This window comes from Pseudopipra pipra, chromosome 1 (genome assembly GCF_036250125.1).
Source record: "Pseudopipra pipra isolate bDixPip1 chromosome 1, bDixPip1.hap1, whole genome shotgun sequence".
Taxonomy (NCBI): Eukaryota; Metazoa; Chordata; class Aves; order Passeriformes; family Pipridae; genus Pseudopipra; species Pseudopipra pipra.
In genome coordinates this window covers 57287063-57302807 of record NC_087549.1, presented here as the reverse complement: position 1 = coordinate 57302807, position 15745 = coordinate 57287063, and the positions used below count along the sequence as shown (strand labels likewise).

The 15745-nt window shown below is 36.7% G+C and overlaps 1 protein-coding gene across 1 annotated transcript in view; it reads left to right on the top strand.

Moving 5' to 3' along the window:
- CD226 (CD226 molecule) overlaps window positions 1-15745 on the top strand; it is a 44474-nt gene that overhangs the window by 17922 nt on the left and 10807 nt on the right. Inside the window, 3 exon segments of the mRNA XM_064674505.1 lie at window positions 685-750; window positions 753-882; window positions 885-1001. Coding sequence (XP_064530575.1) covers window positions 685-750; window positions 753-882; window positions 885-1001 — 313 coding nt within the window.

The following is a 15745-nucleotide window of genomic DNA, read 5'->3' as shown; positions in this document are numbered from 1 at the left end:
TCTGAAAAATTCTGTTCATTTTGGATACATCAAATGGAAGAATTCTGGTGATGAAACCTAAAGATCCCTGCTTCATCACAGTATTTATGCATATTGCTGTATATTTATTAGTAGTGAAAACTTCATTCTGAGATGGATTTTGGTAGGAATTCAGACAATCTTTGATGCAACTGCACTGAGGCCTCAAACTCGGTATTTCTTGGAATGTAAAAGTAAAAAGCACATTGTGTTTTTCATATTTCAAAAGTATAAACATCCTGTGAGAGAGGCACTTGGTGTGCAGAAATTGAATAAAACCATGTCACACTGTAGTCATTGATTCCAGTGTTCGTTCAGATGGACCACACAGTTCTTTTTATTGTTGGCCTCCAGCTTTGTGGAAGCGAGGTTACTTTCTTAAACCTAACATCTTTCCTTTTTTTATCATATCATGACAGATTATGATTGCAATTCATGAGTGTGTGACTGTGGGGGTCAGACAAATTTTAGCTGTTCGATGATATTCACAATTCAGAAGTAATAATAATTTGTAAGGTTTGGAGATTTTTTAGCAAACTATTTCTTCAGTGTATTGCTTGTAGTGCTACCAAAATTGTCTCTGGGTTTCTCTACGAATTTAATTTTTAATTATGTTAATTCTGAAACTGAATTTCTGTGTGTGCTTTAGCCAGTGTGGAAACATAGTTTGTGGATTCATCTGCAAAACTTACTGAGAAGGTGAAGCTACAATGTATATATCCAAAAAAAAAGATGTGATAATCCAGACATCCTGGATGAAAATTACTGTAACTCATAAAGAAAATGCAACTGTCTTACATCCAACCTATGACATTCATAGAAAAGACAAATACAATGGAAGAATTTATTTTGTAAATGCTTGCAGGGTGACGAGTCCTTATCCTTCATCAAGAGCATTTTGAAAGATGATGATCTTTACATTTGCTTCATTGTAACTACACCAGATGGAATTTTGAAAAAGAGAATAGGAACTATTCAGGCAGGTAATCAAATCCCTCATTGTTTTTTAAATTTCAGATATATGTAAGATATATGCAGATATATGCAGAAATCCATACCAGTTCAGAGAGTGTCTGGCATTGCAATTTTTCTTTTCCCTTACATAGGATGCTGAAATGGAGTAATTTGGGGAAAAGAACTAGCACAACAGAAAAAAAAATAGTACTTTGACAAAAGATCATTTTAAGAGAAGTGGGAATTAAGAAGCAGAGATGGAGAAGACAGACAGAACTCACAACAGCCATGGATTACATGGCAGACTACAGGTCATTGCAATGGTGATATTTCCAGTGGGACAAGGCTCTCATAGCATTCCAACAAGCTGTAGGAACTCTTCAGAGGAAGAAATTGCAACTACCCGTGAAATTGCATGGATGAACCCTGTAACTCCCCATGGAGGGTACCATATTTTGATCATGTTATATGGTGAGGGCATTCCTTGTCTGAAACTAGGATTGTTTTTTACCTAAAGCTCTCCTGTGCTTGCTTTTTCAGAAGGAAAAAAAACCATTTAGGAATGGTGTGGCAACAAAAGGGAGTGAAGTAGGGAAGCTTAAATGAAGAAAAAGAACCTCTTTCTCTAAAAGGAGACTTTTTTAAAGATGGAAAAGGGAAGAATAAGAGAAAAAGATTCACCTACGACCATGTACTTTCTGTGTAGCTGTCTACTTTTCCAAATCTCCTCTGTGACTAAGAGGAGATAGAGCTCTTTACTAGTAATTTTCTGTGCATGCTTATTCAGCATTGGTCAACTGACAACTATGGCACAAATTACTGAGTATCTCTGATGGGAGAGAATCTTTAGAAGATTGTTATGTACATATGTCAGAATAGCCTTCAAAGGAGAAGTAGTTTCTCTTGCTGTTTTTTTGATTTCTTATTCTGAATGTGGAAAGATTCTGGTCCTTTTTCCCATTCTCCAGTGTGAAAATAGATGCCATTCAACATTTCATTTTACTTCCCAACTAGGAAATAATGGATTGAAAGGAAATTTAGTTTCTAGCACTTGAAAGACAGGCAAAACAGACCTCTTACTTGGTTCAGTCCAACCTGGCTTCTGGCAGTGCTAAACCCTTATTCACAGTGGGTTTATTTTCTGTATAATCCTGAAAGTTAGATGGAGTAGAGATCTGTAAGTTCATTTAGTCCTTTTCACGGCCAAGGCATTAGTGATCTCAGCTATTTGTTCCTTGGTGTTTCTGCTAGAGTTAATCTGAAATGATGCAAGAAACAAGGCAGTCATCTTTCTGTGGAATGTTACGCTTCTGTCCAATACCTCCCATAGGCAATTGCCTCACAGATTTCAACACACTGTAAACCGCAGAAAAGTGTATTGGGTATCAGAGGTATGATTTTTTAAATGATACTCTAGGGATCAGTATTCTCAGTACATGGGATTTCTGTCTTGGTTTGAGCACACTAAAAGTGAAAGCTTAATCTACAGCAAACCCTGCATACTTCAAGTATGTCCATTTAAATCTACTACAGAGGGAGATAATAATTTTGAATAGAAATTAATCCTTTTCCTTTTAAATAATCAAGATTTCTGAGAACAATTATTCAGCTCCTGATAGATGTGTAGAAACATGATCTTTATAAACACTGATCTGAAGAGAATGAAGTGTATCATCAGGGGAGATAAAATGTTGCAGCTTCAATCTACACTGAAAATTAAATATGTTATTAAAACAAGAGTCTAGAGAAGATATTTATTTATGAAATAATTATAGTGGAACTGTCAGTTGGGTTTTATCTTACTTTACTAGCACCTTTGTCAGTACCAAATATTTTAAAGTCCTGGATGACATCTTGTTCTGATTAAACTGTAAACTTCAAATTCACTTCCATGCAACCAGTACTTTAACTTGATACTGAGACCAGTTATATATTTTTTTCTTCTTTGTCTTCTAAGATGTAAAATTAGGACATTTATGTTTGTCTTTAAAGGGGCTTTTTTTCTGCAAGAGTGTTGAGCAAGCTGAGTGTTGGTTTTATAATTTCACTGCATATGGATTTTGTTCTAGAACATTAATATACAGAAATTATTGAGGTCCTACTATATTAAGTGCTTTTTAAGGAATCTTATTTTTGATGGAATTATGAAATCTGACTAACATACTGGAATGATCATTTTATAAGTAATTAAACTTTTTTCCAACTACAGTGTTAGGATTTATAAGTTATTGATTCCCAATAGACATTACTTTTCTAAAAGCATTAATTTACCTACAGTCCCCCAGACAAATAAACAACTTACTGAAAAATCCATTTCTTCGAACAGGTAATCAAGAAAAATTTAATAGACTTTTTTTTTTTTGTGAATTGCATGGTGTCTAATGCCTTGTAGCTCATACTTTTAGTTTCAAATATTGGATGGCTAGGCTAAAGTTATGAAGTGTCTGCCTTTAAAGGGTGCAACTTTGTGGAAACATAATATTCAACATGAATCTTAAGCTTGCTTGGTAAATTGGCACAGTGAACTTAAGTGGATATTAGGGTTTTTTGTGTCAATCGAAACTGAAGCCTGGTTTATAATTTAAACTGTGCTACCAAGGCATTGAAAATTGCCAGGATTTATCTACACTGACCTATTACCGTTGGACCCAGAGACATTCCTGCACCAACTTAAGCAGGTAAGTATGTCATTGAGGAATCTGCAGCTGATACTTCGATGAAAGTTGACAACAGAATATAGATATAGATATAGAATATATTATTTGCTTTCAAAAATTCCATTTAAAGGAAATAGTAGAAATAAAGGGAAATAATGCCATATGGCATTATGCTTGTGATGGAGATTCTTAACTACACTAAATGGGAAATGTTCTTCACATGTCAATCATATCTGCTAGCATTTAATAAACTTGGATAAAGTATCTTAGATTAACTTCTGCTTCTTGCAAAACAGTGAATATTTCTGCACTCAGTCTGTTTAAAGTTGCTCTAGTGCTTCATTCCTGGCAATCAACAGAGGTCATGAGTCTGATTCTGCTTTTCCATGTGCTTTGTATAATTTTTAAAGGTATGAATATGAAATGAATAAATTTGGTGTGATTCTGATTTACATAGTTTGAAGCCTTAAGTGCTCTTGCTTAATGAATAAAGATTTCAAGTAGTGTCTAATGGTGACAGTAGTGTCACTAGGTCCAGCAACTCAAGTGGTAACCAGACCCTCATACTGCAAGATCAAGAAGTTAAAAAAGTTTGGAAATCATGGCTTGCCTTTTAAAGCAAAAACAGAGAAAGAGAAGGAAGAAATCAGTTATTTGAAAAGTATTAAGCATGTGTTTTTATTAGTATATTGACAGCATCTCTATTTATTTCCCTTTAGAGTAAAAGTGCCTATAAAAAAAAGTCCATGGTGCACCCTTTCATATGTGAGGAAAAAAGAGACCACAACAGACTTATAATGTCTGAGGTGACAAAATAACGGTGGAGAAACTCTGTTTAGGACTCCTTCTGGCTCAATCTCTGGTTGCGGAACAGCGATTCACTCCGCCATGGTCTGGGTGGGGCAAACACAAATCTTTTTTAATCAGGGACAAAAGTAAGAAGCAGAATAATCTTAAACAATTGCTGAACTGGCATAACTGTCTGAGGGACGTTACAGCTCTCGTTACAGAGGCCTTTTCTTGGTGTTCTATCCTCATAGTATCATGGGTAGATGGAAGACCCTAGAAGTGGTGATAAATCACCACTTAGGTAAGATTTTTGATGCAATTATTCTAATGACTGATTTTTTTATACATATAATATACATATATATATATTTTTTTTTTTTTACTAGATTTGGCCTGAGCTTAGTCCTGGAACTTTATCAGAATATACAAGAAAAATGTTAGGATAGATATTGTTCTTTTTGCCTTAAATTTCAGCTAAAAATTTCCTACGGCATCTAAGAAATAGGTGAGAGAGAACTCTTGCAGACTGCACAATGTTACCCATGCTTTCTTTATGGGCAGTTAACGAAACAGATTGATAGAAAAGAAAGAATATTCAGGATATTATACTGGAAACTTCACATATACTGTAGCTAAAGGATATTCTTGCAAGTGGATTCAGTGCTGAAATTCTGCACTATAATTGCAAAGAACTTGAGAGTTCGTGCTTCCACAGTTACACATGAATGTATGGTCAAAGAACAGTCTAGTTATCCCACAGGAAGATACTTGACGGCTGGGTGAATCTGATACTTCTTTTTTTCCTGCAGTGTGAGCATATATCCAACAGTTTTCAGAACTAAATTCAGCGTTTTTTTTTTTACTCTTAATGTTCCCACATTTTATGACTCACAAATCCTCCTGCACTAAGCAGACAAAACTCTCACTTTCAGCGAAGACTTCTTGTACATTTTTTCTAAGATATAAAGATTATGTAAGAATAGCCACTATCTTTATTCCATCATTCTTAACAAACAGTTTAAGGGTGATCTGTAGTTTCTTATGTACAGTGCTTAGAGATTTATGTCTGAAGATTGATTTTGAGCTCAGTATGAAGTGTGAGGAGCAGGGATTGAAGTCACTACTAAGAGAAGAAGTGTTAGAATTGGAAATGTCACTAGAATGTGAGATGTTACACAGGAACTGTTGATCATTGAAAAGATGTTAATTCATGCACTTGCTGCCTGGAAGAGAAAGCGTTTGAAGCTGCAGAGATTGCAACTTTAATTTCAAATGGAAAGCATAGAGAGAGCAGTGCACTGGGCAGTCCATTGGGCAGGAGTGTACAGAGGTGCCTCTTTAACTTGTCATCCCAGGTGGCCACTCAAAACACACTAAACAACTGTGTCGTTTCACCAGCATTGCCAGCCACATACCTAACAGCAGCAACGCAACAGCAGGAGGTCTTGCAATCTTTCTTATGTTTTAAATTATTAACTTTTGCAAAGAAGTGTGTGCAGAGAAAGGTTATGTTTCCTGTGTCAAGCACATTGGAATGGAGACTTGAATGACTTTCATTTACAAAGGTGTGGGAAGAGGTAGTGGGAAAATTCTTTTTGTCTTCATGCTATGAGCAATGTCTTTTTCTAGTTTGTCCAGTTATTTGTTTACCTATGGTCATTTGAGACATGGATCCCTTTGTTTACTTGATACTTTTCCAGACCTGTTTTCAGTCCTTTGGTTCTTCTCTCTTCAGTTAAAGCCGTCAGTACAACAATTACTCATTTTTGATGGGATTCTTTTTTAAAACATGAATAAAGTATCAACTTACAGAAAAAGAGTTTAAGGAATTATTCTGACCTGGAAGTTAAGGTTTTGTCATGTCGTCCTGTGGTACTTATCTGCCTTAAAGTTCTTAGTCTGCTGTTTTTCAGCCATACTTGACCCTATGGAGCACTATAATGAGGATATATCAACAGGAAAGGTTAAGACAAGATAGCAGACAAACATTTGGTTCAAAATATGATTTCCATTAATATCTGTTTATCTAGAACTTAAGACTTCTCAAATCTGAAGTGTATTTCTGTCTTGTTCCCAAGACCTGGCAAAATAAATTAGTGATAATCGACACGCAAAAATATCTTCCAGGTCCAGTGTTTTGTAGAAAATAATAAGTATAATTTAGTCTCCCTGTATAGACACTCTGTAAAACTTTCTACCTATTGCACTCTCATATCTGTGATGATACATGATGTACTATTTCTGCTAGGTTATAGCTTTCTATTGTCATTGCCCATAACAATAATCTTACCCTCTTCTGTCTTGCCCTTATGAAAGTATGAAGTGAAGAATTTTCTTGTCAGCTGCAGTTCAGTGCAATAATTTCCCATTTCCAGACCACTGTATTAATGCCTCCTACACAATCATAAACTATCCTCTGACTCATTCTGCATTGAGAAGTGCTGATAGGTGCATCTGGCTTCATGTGTTTCACACAGCCTCACAAACCACTTGGCCTTGTAATAGTTAGCTCTCTAGGTTGCATTGTTTCGAAATGTAGTAGTCCCTGAATTAAGAGTTTTAAAGTTTTAACTGAAATGTATAATTAGGATATTGGTTATTTTAAATATAACAGAAGCAGAAATGATTCAATGTATGCAAAAATGGTCTTAGAAGTAGAATAAATCATCTTGTGAAGAGCTTTGTGATGTAGATCAATCAACCAAAGCTAGACCAGTGATCTTATAATACATGATGGGCAAATTTACAATGCAAATTTACCTTAAAATATAGAGTATAATAAACACCATTAGAGAGATTACAAACCAATATTGTTCTAACTATACACTATGCCTTTACTACACATCTAGATGGGAAGTCAAAAGTCTTTAGCAGTGAAAAATTACGTGACATATAAACTGTTTAATTGAAAACTGGCCTTTATGGCCAAACAGTGTTGTATGTTTATTTACATAATGAACAAATGAAGTTAAAATTACCTGGAATATTTTTGTCCTGTGTTGTTTGTCTTTCAGAACTGTTAATTCTAGCAAGACTTTCTATATATTTTGAAAACTGTGTTTATTTTCTCAGGATTTTTTTTTCAGTTAGGTGTTAAAATAGTACTAGTTTGATTTAGAAGTTTTCATGCCATGCTCCGAATAGAATGGGAAAAATATTCTTTTGATGTTAGTGGTGACTTTTGTATTCATAATGTGAATTTTTCAGAGTTTCAGAATTGCATAAGTTGTTGGGGTTTTTTTTTACTGTTTTAGTGGTTTTTTTCTTTCTTTCTTTTTTTTTTTATAATTCATGAGTATATTTGTATTTTTGTCAATCAGTGACAATGGACCATTTGCTCAGGGGATTTGTTTTGCTAGCAACTCTGAATAAGAATGGAAGTTCATTAATAGAGTATTTAAATGCCAGATGTACCATGAAGTACTCCCATTTTTTAAATAGAGTGATCAACCTCTTCTGTAATAGCAGAGATAGAGCTTTTCTATTCTTGGATAGTGTGATTATATCCATGCCACTCAGCACTTACTTCTATATTAATGCTCTTCTGCCTGCCAAAAGCAGCACGTTGCATAGGATTTTTTTCAAGTCCCTATTCACCTGAAATAACTTGCTTTCTATTTATCTCTGTCTCAGTTTAGAATGTGATTCATAGGTCTACAGCGAAAAATTATCAGGCCTTTAAAGCACATGGAAGCAAGAACTAATCCTGAGGGATCTTTATTGTTTGGCTCAGATGCTGAGCTCCCCAGAGCAAGAACTATCTCTGTATCTTGTCAGCACCTAATTAGGAAGCAAGAGGATGGAGGCAAGTGAAGCTCCCTTTTTCACACCTCTGCTGTTATTATTTACCTGTTAAATTCTGCTTTTCTTACTTTTTATCTTTTATGGTGAACTAAGGATTGGATGCCCCTTCAATATAAAAGGCTAAGGGGAGAGAAACCAAACCAGCCCTGCCAGGAGTAGAACAGATATCTCCTCTTCCCTTCCGAAGGAAAAGTTTCGATCACAAGGAATTATAGAATTGTGGAAAGCTCAGGCTAGAAGAGACATTCCAAATTAATTTCATCCATCTCTGCCTTCTGAGGCAGGATAAACGTAACTTTAACATATTTGGCAGATTCCCATGTTGGAAATGCATGCATTAAACTATTGTGTAGTCACACTAGTGCAGGACCAGCCTTACAAGGAAATGTTTTTCCCATTATATCTAGCCTAGATATCTAGCCTAGACATCTAGCCTAGATATCTCTTGTTTAATACTGACTTTATTCACTGTAGTCCTCTTAAAAAAAAAAAAAAAAAGGAGAGAAAGGGTTATGCTCCCAGCCTTCAGTTTTTCACCCAGAGAAATTGTGAATGCTCCATCCCTGGAAGTGTTCAAGGCCAGACTAGGTGGAGCTCTGAGCAACACGGTTCAGTGGAAGATGTCCCGGCCTACAGCATGAGTATTGGAACCAGATGATCTCTAAGGTCCCTTTCAACCCAAGATGTTTATGATTCTATGATATTTCTGCACAAGCAAAGTTCTTTTAACTTTTCTTCTCAATTCATGATTCTAAATTTCATCATTTGTGTCCTCATCTGAATGTTCTCCTGTTTGTGTATAACCTTATTTTAATAAGGTACATAGAATGAAAAGCCACATTCCATCTAAGGTCTTACCATTTTTAAGTGGAGCAGAATAATGCCTCCTTTGTCTTGTATATGACTCTCTGTTGACATATCTGAAAAAATTTGTCTTTTGTAAACGGACAATGTGATAACACTTTCAATTCTATTTGGCTAGCAGTCAGAGCATCCAGATCCTTTCATTCAGCTCTGGGGACTTTTTTGACATTTTTTTCCCCTCTTTTCTTCTTTTTAATTCTTACCATTTTGAACGTTAAGTTAGTTACTAAGAATAATGATGCTATTATGTGCCCTTGGCTACTTTGTTTGCAACAGAATATGCTATGTTAAGGAAAAAATTGTAACATTCGGTACCCATGAGGGCTGCTGTGCTTTTACCAAAGTAAGATAAAATTAGAAGGAATGTTTTATATGTTCCTTACAAGCATTGCTTTGATGAACATGCATTGTGTGTCAGCTGGATGCTATAACTATTATCTGACTTTTATCTGTTTTGTGATGATTTGGGGATGGATCTCACTTGTCTTTTTATCTGCTGACCCAATGTTCTGTCTGGGGAGATTTGTTGCTTGCCAGGGTGGACTCAAATGCTGCAGTGAGAGTGCCGAGGCTTGTCCTGATGCTTTTCCATGTGTTCCAAAGATGAGTCCAGGAGAGGCCTGGAGCACACCAAGCATAACTACATGGTGCTGGAGTTCGTGATCAAGGAGTCGGGCAACTTAGGTGGTGTCTTCTTGATTCTGCTGAAGGAGAAAATGTCCTGGGAAGAGAAGGACAAGGTTCAGTTGTATGGCTGTTGGCAGCAACAACATTTTACGTTTTATCACCGTAGACTCTTTTTGATGATCAGGGACTGCTAGGAAGAGACAGGATCCGCCTGAGCACCTAGGGAAAAAGCATCCTTCCCAACAGGCTGGTGAGGGGACCTGCAACAGGACAGTGAGCTGACTACCCATATGTAAGAGAGAAAGTGGACTGGACTGACAAACAAATGTTGTGCAATTATATGGACAGGAAACACCTTGAAAACAAGAAAACAGCACAAGGGTGACTATTCCAAATATGTCCACACAAATAGGGAAATGCTGAGAGGACAAATTGTTAGAAATCTCTCATATATTTTCTGGGAAATTAGCATGACTGGAAGACCATATGAAGTGTCTGTATACCAGTGAAGCATAGGCAACAAACAAAGAATTAGAACTCTATGTGCAGTTGAGATCACAGAGGTGTGAGATGGCCCAATTGACTGGAGTGTTACAATGGCTGGATACAGGCTCCTTAGGAAAGACAGACTGGGATGGTAGTGAATGGGAGTTGCCTTTTGTGTGAGAGAGCAGTGGGAATGTGAGAAGCTCTGCCTAATGATGCATATGAGACAGCTGAGACCTCATGGATCAGGATAAACAGTCATTTTAACGTAGGTGATGTTGTGGTGGGTGTCTGCCTCTGACTTCCTGAACAGAGTGATCAGGCCTGTTATAGTGTGGGCTGCATTAGACAACTGGAAGAAGCTTCACATTCTATGATTCCCATGGGAGAGTTCAACCACTTGGTATCTATAAAGGAGCAGCACAGCAGGGCACCATCGGTGTGACGGGTGTCTGCAGTACAGTGGTGATAACTTCCTCACTCATGTGATGAAGAGAGGAGGCACTCTACTCAACCTCAGATTTACAGAGAAGAAATAATTTGTCGGGACTGTGAAGATCAGAGGTAACCTTGACTGCTTAGTAGAGTTCATGATCTCAAGAGAAGAACATAAAAACTGAAAAGCAGGATCACAGCCCTGGGCTTCAGAAGAGCAGACTTTGGCCTGTTCAGAAATCTTGGAATAATCCTATGGGTGATGGAGAAAAGATTTTCAAGGAAAACTTTCTCTAATGGTCCATTCAGACAAGCAGGAAATCAAGCAAAAATGGCAAAAGGCCTTCTTGAATGAATACGAAACTTCTGACTAGATTCAAACATAAAAAGAAGTATAGATGTGATGGAAGCAGGAGCAGTTGACCTGGCAGGAAACTGGGAACATTTTCCAAGGAAGAATAGGTGCAGTTAGGAAAGCCAAAACTGATCTGGTGTTGAATCTAGTGGTTTAAAAAATTTTTTTTAGGTGGTAAGTATTCTGCTACCTCTATAAGCCAAAAATAATGCATCTTCTCAGATGCTATTCCATAACTCTATTCAATGCAGCTATCACTTGGAAATTCAGTTTAACTCAAGTATGGCATTATCTCTAGCACCCACCATAACTGCTATGACACCCAGTAGTTAAATACATATCCAAGAGTTTCGCAACTTAATTTTTTGTTTCTCAAAGTGTAAACGTGATGGATGAAATTTTGAGGTAATGCAATTTGGAAATCATCACTGGACGTAATTGCAGGGGAAAATGGAAAGTGCACAGCGACAGCTTTAAAATATTCAGAATTAAGGAGATAGCATTAATTTGTGCAGGACAGATGAAAAATATTTTTTGGGGGAAATACAAGTTAACTTATAGAATGAACCGAGGTAGAAGAAAAGCAGAGCATAAAAAGAATTACAGATTCAGATAGTTCAATGTCAAAGTGCTCTAAAGGAAATCACTAACAGATAATTACTTTTTTAAGTTCTGAAATTTTCCTATCTGCAAAACCACTTTCTCCTGCTTATATTTCTAATGTTGAACCTTTCTTTCAGCTGGCCTGTTAGACAGGACTATAATTTATAACTTAATAAGGACAAAAAGAAATGGGAAGGAAACATTTGTAAAAAATACTGATGATATATTGATTTCTTCCATTTGCTTACCTGGTACCAATCTACATAACAAACTTTTTATGAAATAAACTATTTGTTTTCTTCTTCTCCAATATATTTTCAGCCCACAGAACAATCTATTTCAAAATAACAGCTTGGATCTGAGATGCAGGGCAGCAAAATTCCCATAGAGTATCCTCATGCTACAGTCCTGGGCGTTATATCGCTTCTGAGGCTGAGCAAGTTGGGTGTGTATCCTGTCCATTGCCTTGGCATCATTCGTTTTCCCTCTAGAGAAACATTGGTTCAAGCACTTGTCCTTAGGATCCAGCTTGATTTTTCACACCCTTTTCCTTCCCTCTTACCTGTCTTTTTTCTTCTCTGTGGCTTAAACCATGATATCCTCTGCTCTGCCTAAAGTCTGATCCTCAAGAGGCTTGTGGAAGGTGTGAACCGGCACAAATGCACATTGTGACATGCACTTTCTCAGTACAGCATTCCTCTTCCTTTATCCACTGTGAGACAGCATGGGTCATTAAAAATAAGTGAAGGCTGAGCACAGTATTGTGTCACTCCTGTCTTCTCACTGAACTCCTATTGTTCATAAAATCTCTTCATCCTGAACTGATGAAATTCCTGCAGAGGATGACAATCTGAAATTCTGACCTCTCAGATCTTCAAGACTCTCCTGCAGTTGAATCCTGCCATTGTGTGTTACATGCTTTTATCAGATGACTTCTTTCCCAGCAACTAGATTCTCCTTGCTGGAAGTTCATGAATGTTTATACCTGAAGAAGAGATGATTTTCTCACTCTTATTAACACTGTACTCTTTCTCTCTCCCTCTCTTTGACTTCTCCCTTTCCTTGCACTCTAGGCAAATAAAGTTCAGCTCAAACCAGTAAAATAGCAACAAAGAGTAATGGAATATTTGCAAACAACCTGGAACTGGCAGGTGAATTAAAATTGTATGTTAAGTGGTCAGAATATTATGCAGAATTAATAATGTGTATGGAAAGATTCACCAAGTTTTTAACAATAAAATTTAATATATATTTAAAGGGATATTTTGAGGGTATGGGAGTATAAGTATTTTCGTTTTAATTTTTATGATCCAATTAGTTGTTATTAGGAGAATGCATTCTTTTCAAACACAACACTACTACTGGTTTCTGGTCTGATGGTAGAACTGGTGTCAGGAGCTCATTACAATGGAGATCTTTACTGTTCCAACTTATTTAATAGTTAAGCTTCAATGTTACTCTGTGTCATCCAAAAAAGGGCAAAACCGTGTTTATAGAAACTCAACAAAATCATGTAGTATGTGCTAATACAGTTGGAAGACAGTTTAGGAGCCAAATATAATGACTTATTTAGTCTATTCAGTAAAGGTGAAGGGTTCACTCAAAATATTTTCTCTCCTGAAAGCTGATTTTCTTGGTGAAAAGAAGAGCCCCAGAGAAAGTTCATCTTCATAAAATTTTAAGCCTCCTTTTCATCTGCAATTGTTTTTTCGTCACTGCTTATTTCAGGCAGATGAAGAAAGTTGTGTTTGTATGTGGAGCTTCAGCAAACCAAGTGGGACCTGGGAACCTGTCTCTGCTGTAGAGTTAAGATAGCTTTGCAGTTTTGATAAGTCTGCTAAGATCATTAGTTATTTCTGAAGGAGAACATTACTTCCTAAGGGGAACTGCTTTGAAGGCAGCTCTGTTACCATCAGTCTGAGAACTATGAGCTTGTCCTGAGCTTTTGATAAATGCAAGCACATCAAAAATATCTGTGTGCTGGTCTGGCTTAGGATAGGATATGATTCCCTTCATTTGTTGCTCGGCTCTGTGTCCACTTGCCTCCATCAACTGGTGCAACTGTCTTGGTATAAAACCAGGTCTGGTAGTACTTGACCTACGCTTTAAGTCTCTGCAGAGATACAGAAATGTGTTAAGACGGGGGGGTATCTCAATACATTTTATTTTACTGTTTCTTGATTTTACTGAATTTTGCCTTTCTGGACTTGCAGAGCTGATGTTGAAGTTTGAATCTTGTTTTCTTTGTATATGATTTTAAACCAGGAGGAGTGCATGAGGCTGATGTGCAATCCAGATCCAGAGTGCAACTCTGGAACTTTGTGGAAAATTATATGTGTGGGACTGGTGAAAATTACAGTGAACAGGAACTAAAACATGATAGATACTGAATTTAAAAATGAATACCTGAATACAAGTAAAGGTATCTAAGCAACTTCCTTATGAGGAAACAAAATCAGCTAATCTTATCAGACAGCAAAAGAACAAAAAAACCTCCAAATCCCAAACTAAATAAAATAAAAAAAATAAGTAGATGATATATGAAGGAAAAAAGGAGAAAGGCTGAAAATCGGTACCCAAAAGAATTGGGATCAAAATTTTACATGAGATTTGTCTTGACCTTAAGTCCTTGTAGCAAGTGCAGGGAACAGGGAGGAAATCCCACCATTATTTTATTATTTCTCCAAAAGATTTTCTCAACTTTAACTATTTCTCTGCTGCAGAATTTTAGTTTAGTTGTTTGATCCTTTAAATCCTGTAGGGTTGGTCTAAACTCTTTTATACCTCTATATTTCTGAGATTTGCTTTCCAAGAAAAATATTAGAAGATTATGTATCTTAAAAATATGAAAGCTTGCATTTTTCCCCTTTAAGTAATAGCAGATAAAAATAGATACAACTGCAAAATATGAGATAACATCCTGCTGAAACAGGTGCATGGAGGATAACAAGCACAGAGCACTTCCTTACTAAGCAGAGGCCCATGGACCGTGAGTGCTCTCGCCTTCTCCTACTTTCTATTCAGGAAGCAGGATGACATGACCATGGGCAGCAGTGGCAGTGTCTGGAGTAAGCGGCAGGCAGGCGAAGCCTATTTTTATCAGATGTAATGATAAATTTTTATTTTGCATTTCTGAAATGTTCACGCATGGCGTGTCACCTTGGGTTGTGCATGTGTAGGGGTGAAGGTGTGTGGGTGTGCTTTTTTCCTGTAGAAATGTTTCTCAGAGCGGGAGGTTTGCATCCCACGTGTACCCGACTGAAAGCAAAGAAACTGTTTAGAAAGGTGCTAAATAAAGTGAGTGGTTGAACAGAGGAGAAGGAGGATGAAAGAACTCTGCTGATGCTGGTATCAAAATAAAATGGGACAATTGCTTAAAACAAAAGCCTGGAATATTTTGGTGTCCTTAGAAGATCTAATTAGAAAGATGTAGGCCTGATTCTCCATTGTTTGTACCTTACATAATCATATAAATTGTTCAATGCACCATATTGTAAGAAGGGGAAGCATTTACATTGTTCATCAAGAGTGAAAATACCTTAATGTTGCTGCATAGTTTCAGATAAAATACATATACCAAAAAAAGAAGTCATAATATCTGTGCTTGAAAATAGTTATGATAGAATATAGAACAGCCAAGAATCTCCAAACTGTTTCTATTTTAATTTGGCTGTTTGTGCACATTTCTCACTATTAACACAACATTTATTATTTGAATACCAGCAGGTTATACAATTATATCAAGATTCATATCTGGAAAGTCTCCACCGAATTTGAAAGGCAACCTTAACTTTGCAAGGTACCTATTAAAGTACATCACAATGTTGCAATATCATGCATTATTGAGAAACTGGGATATGTTGTTTGGCAAATATAACACAACAGTTAACTAATAAATTTTAAGACAGTGGGGATTTTAATAATTCTGGTAGAAAATATTTTATCTTTTTGTTCCCACTTGACCATATGTGTAATGTACATTTTTCTAGAAATTATACAGCACAGCAGCAGAGAAGAAGTCTGGTTGTTACAAGGTCCTGGCTAGCTGTCATTTGGGTCAGATGGGAATCCTCTGGAAGGTGGGAGGCAGCATCATCATACACGTGATTTCCCTATTAAGCATGTTGACATACCTGGAGTTCAGGGTGGCATT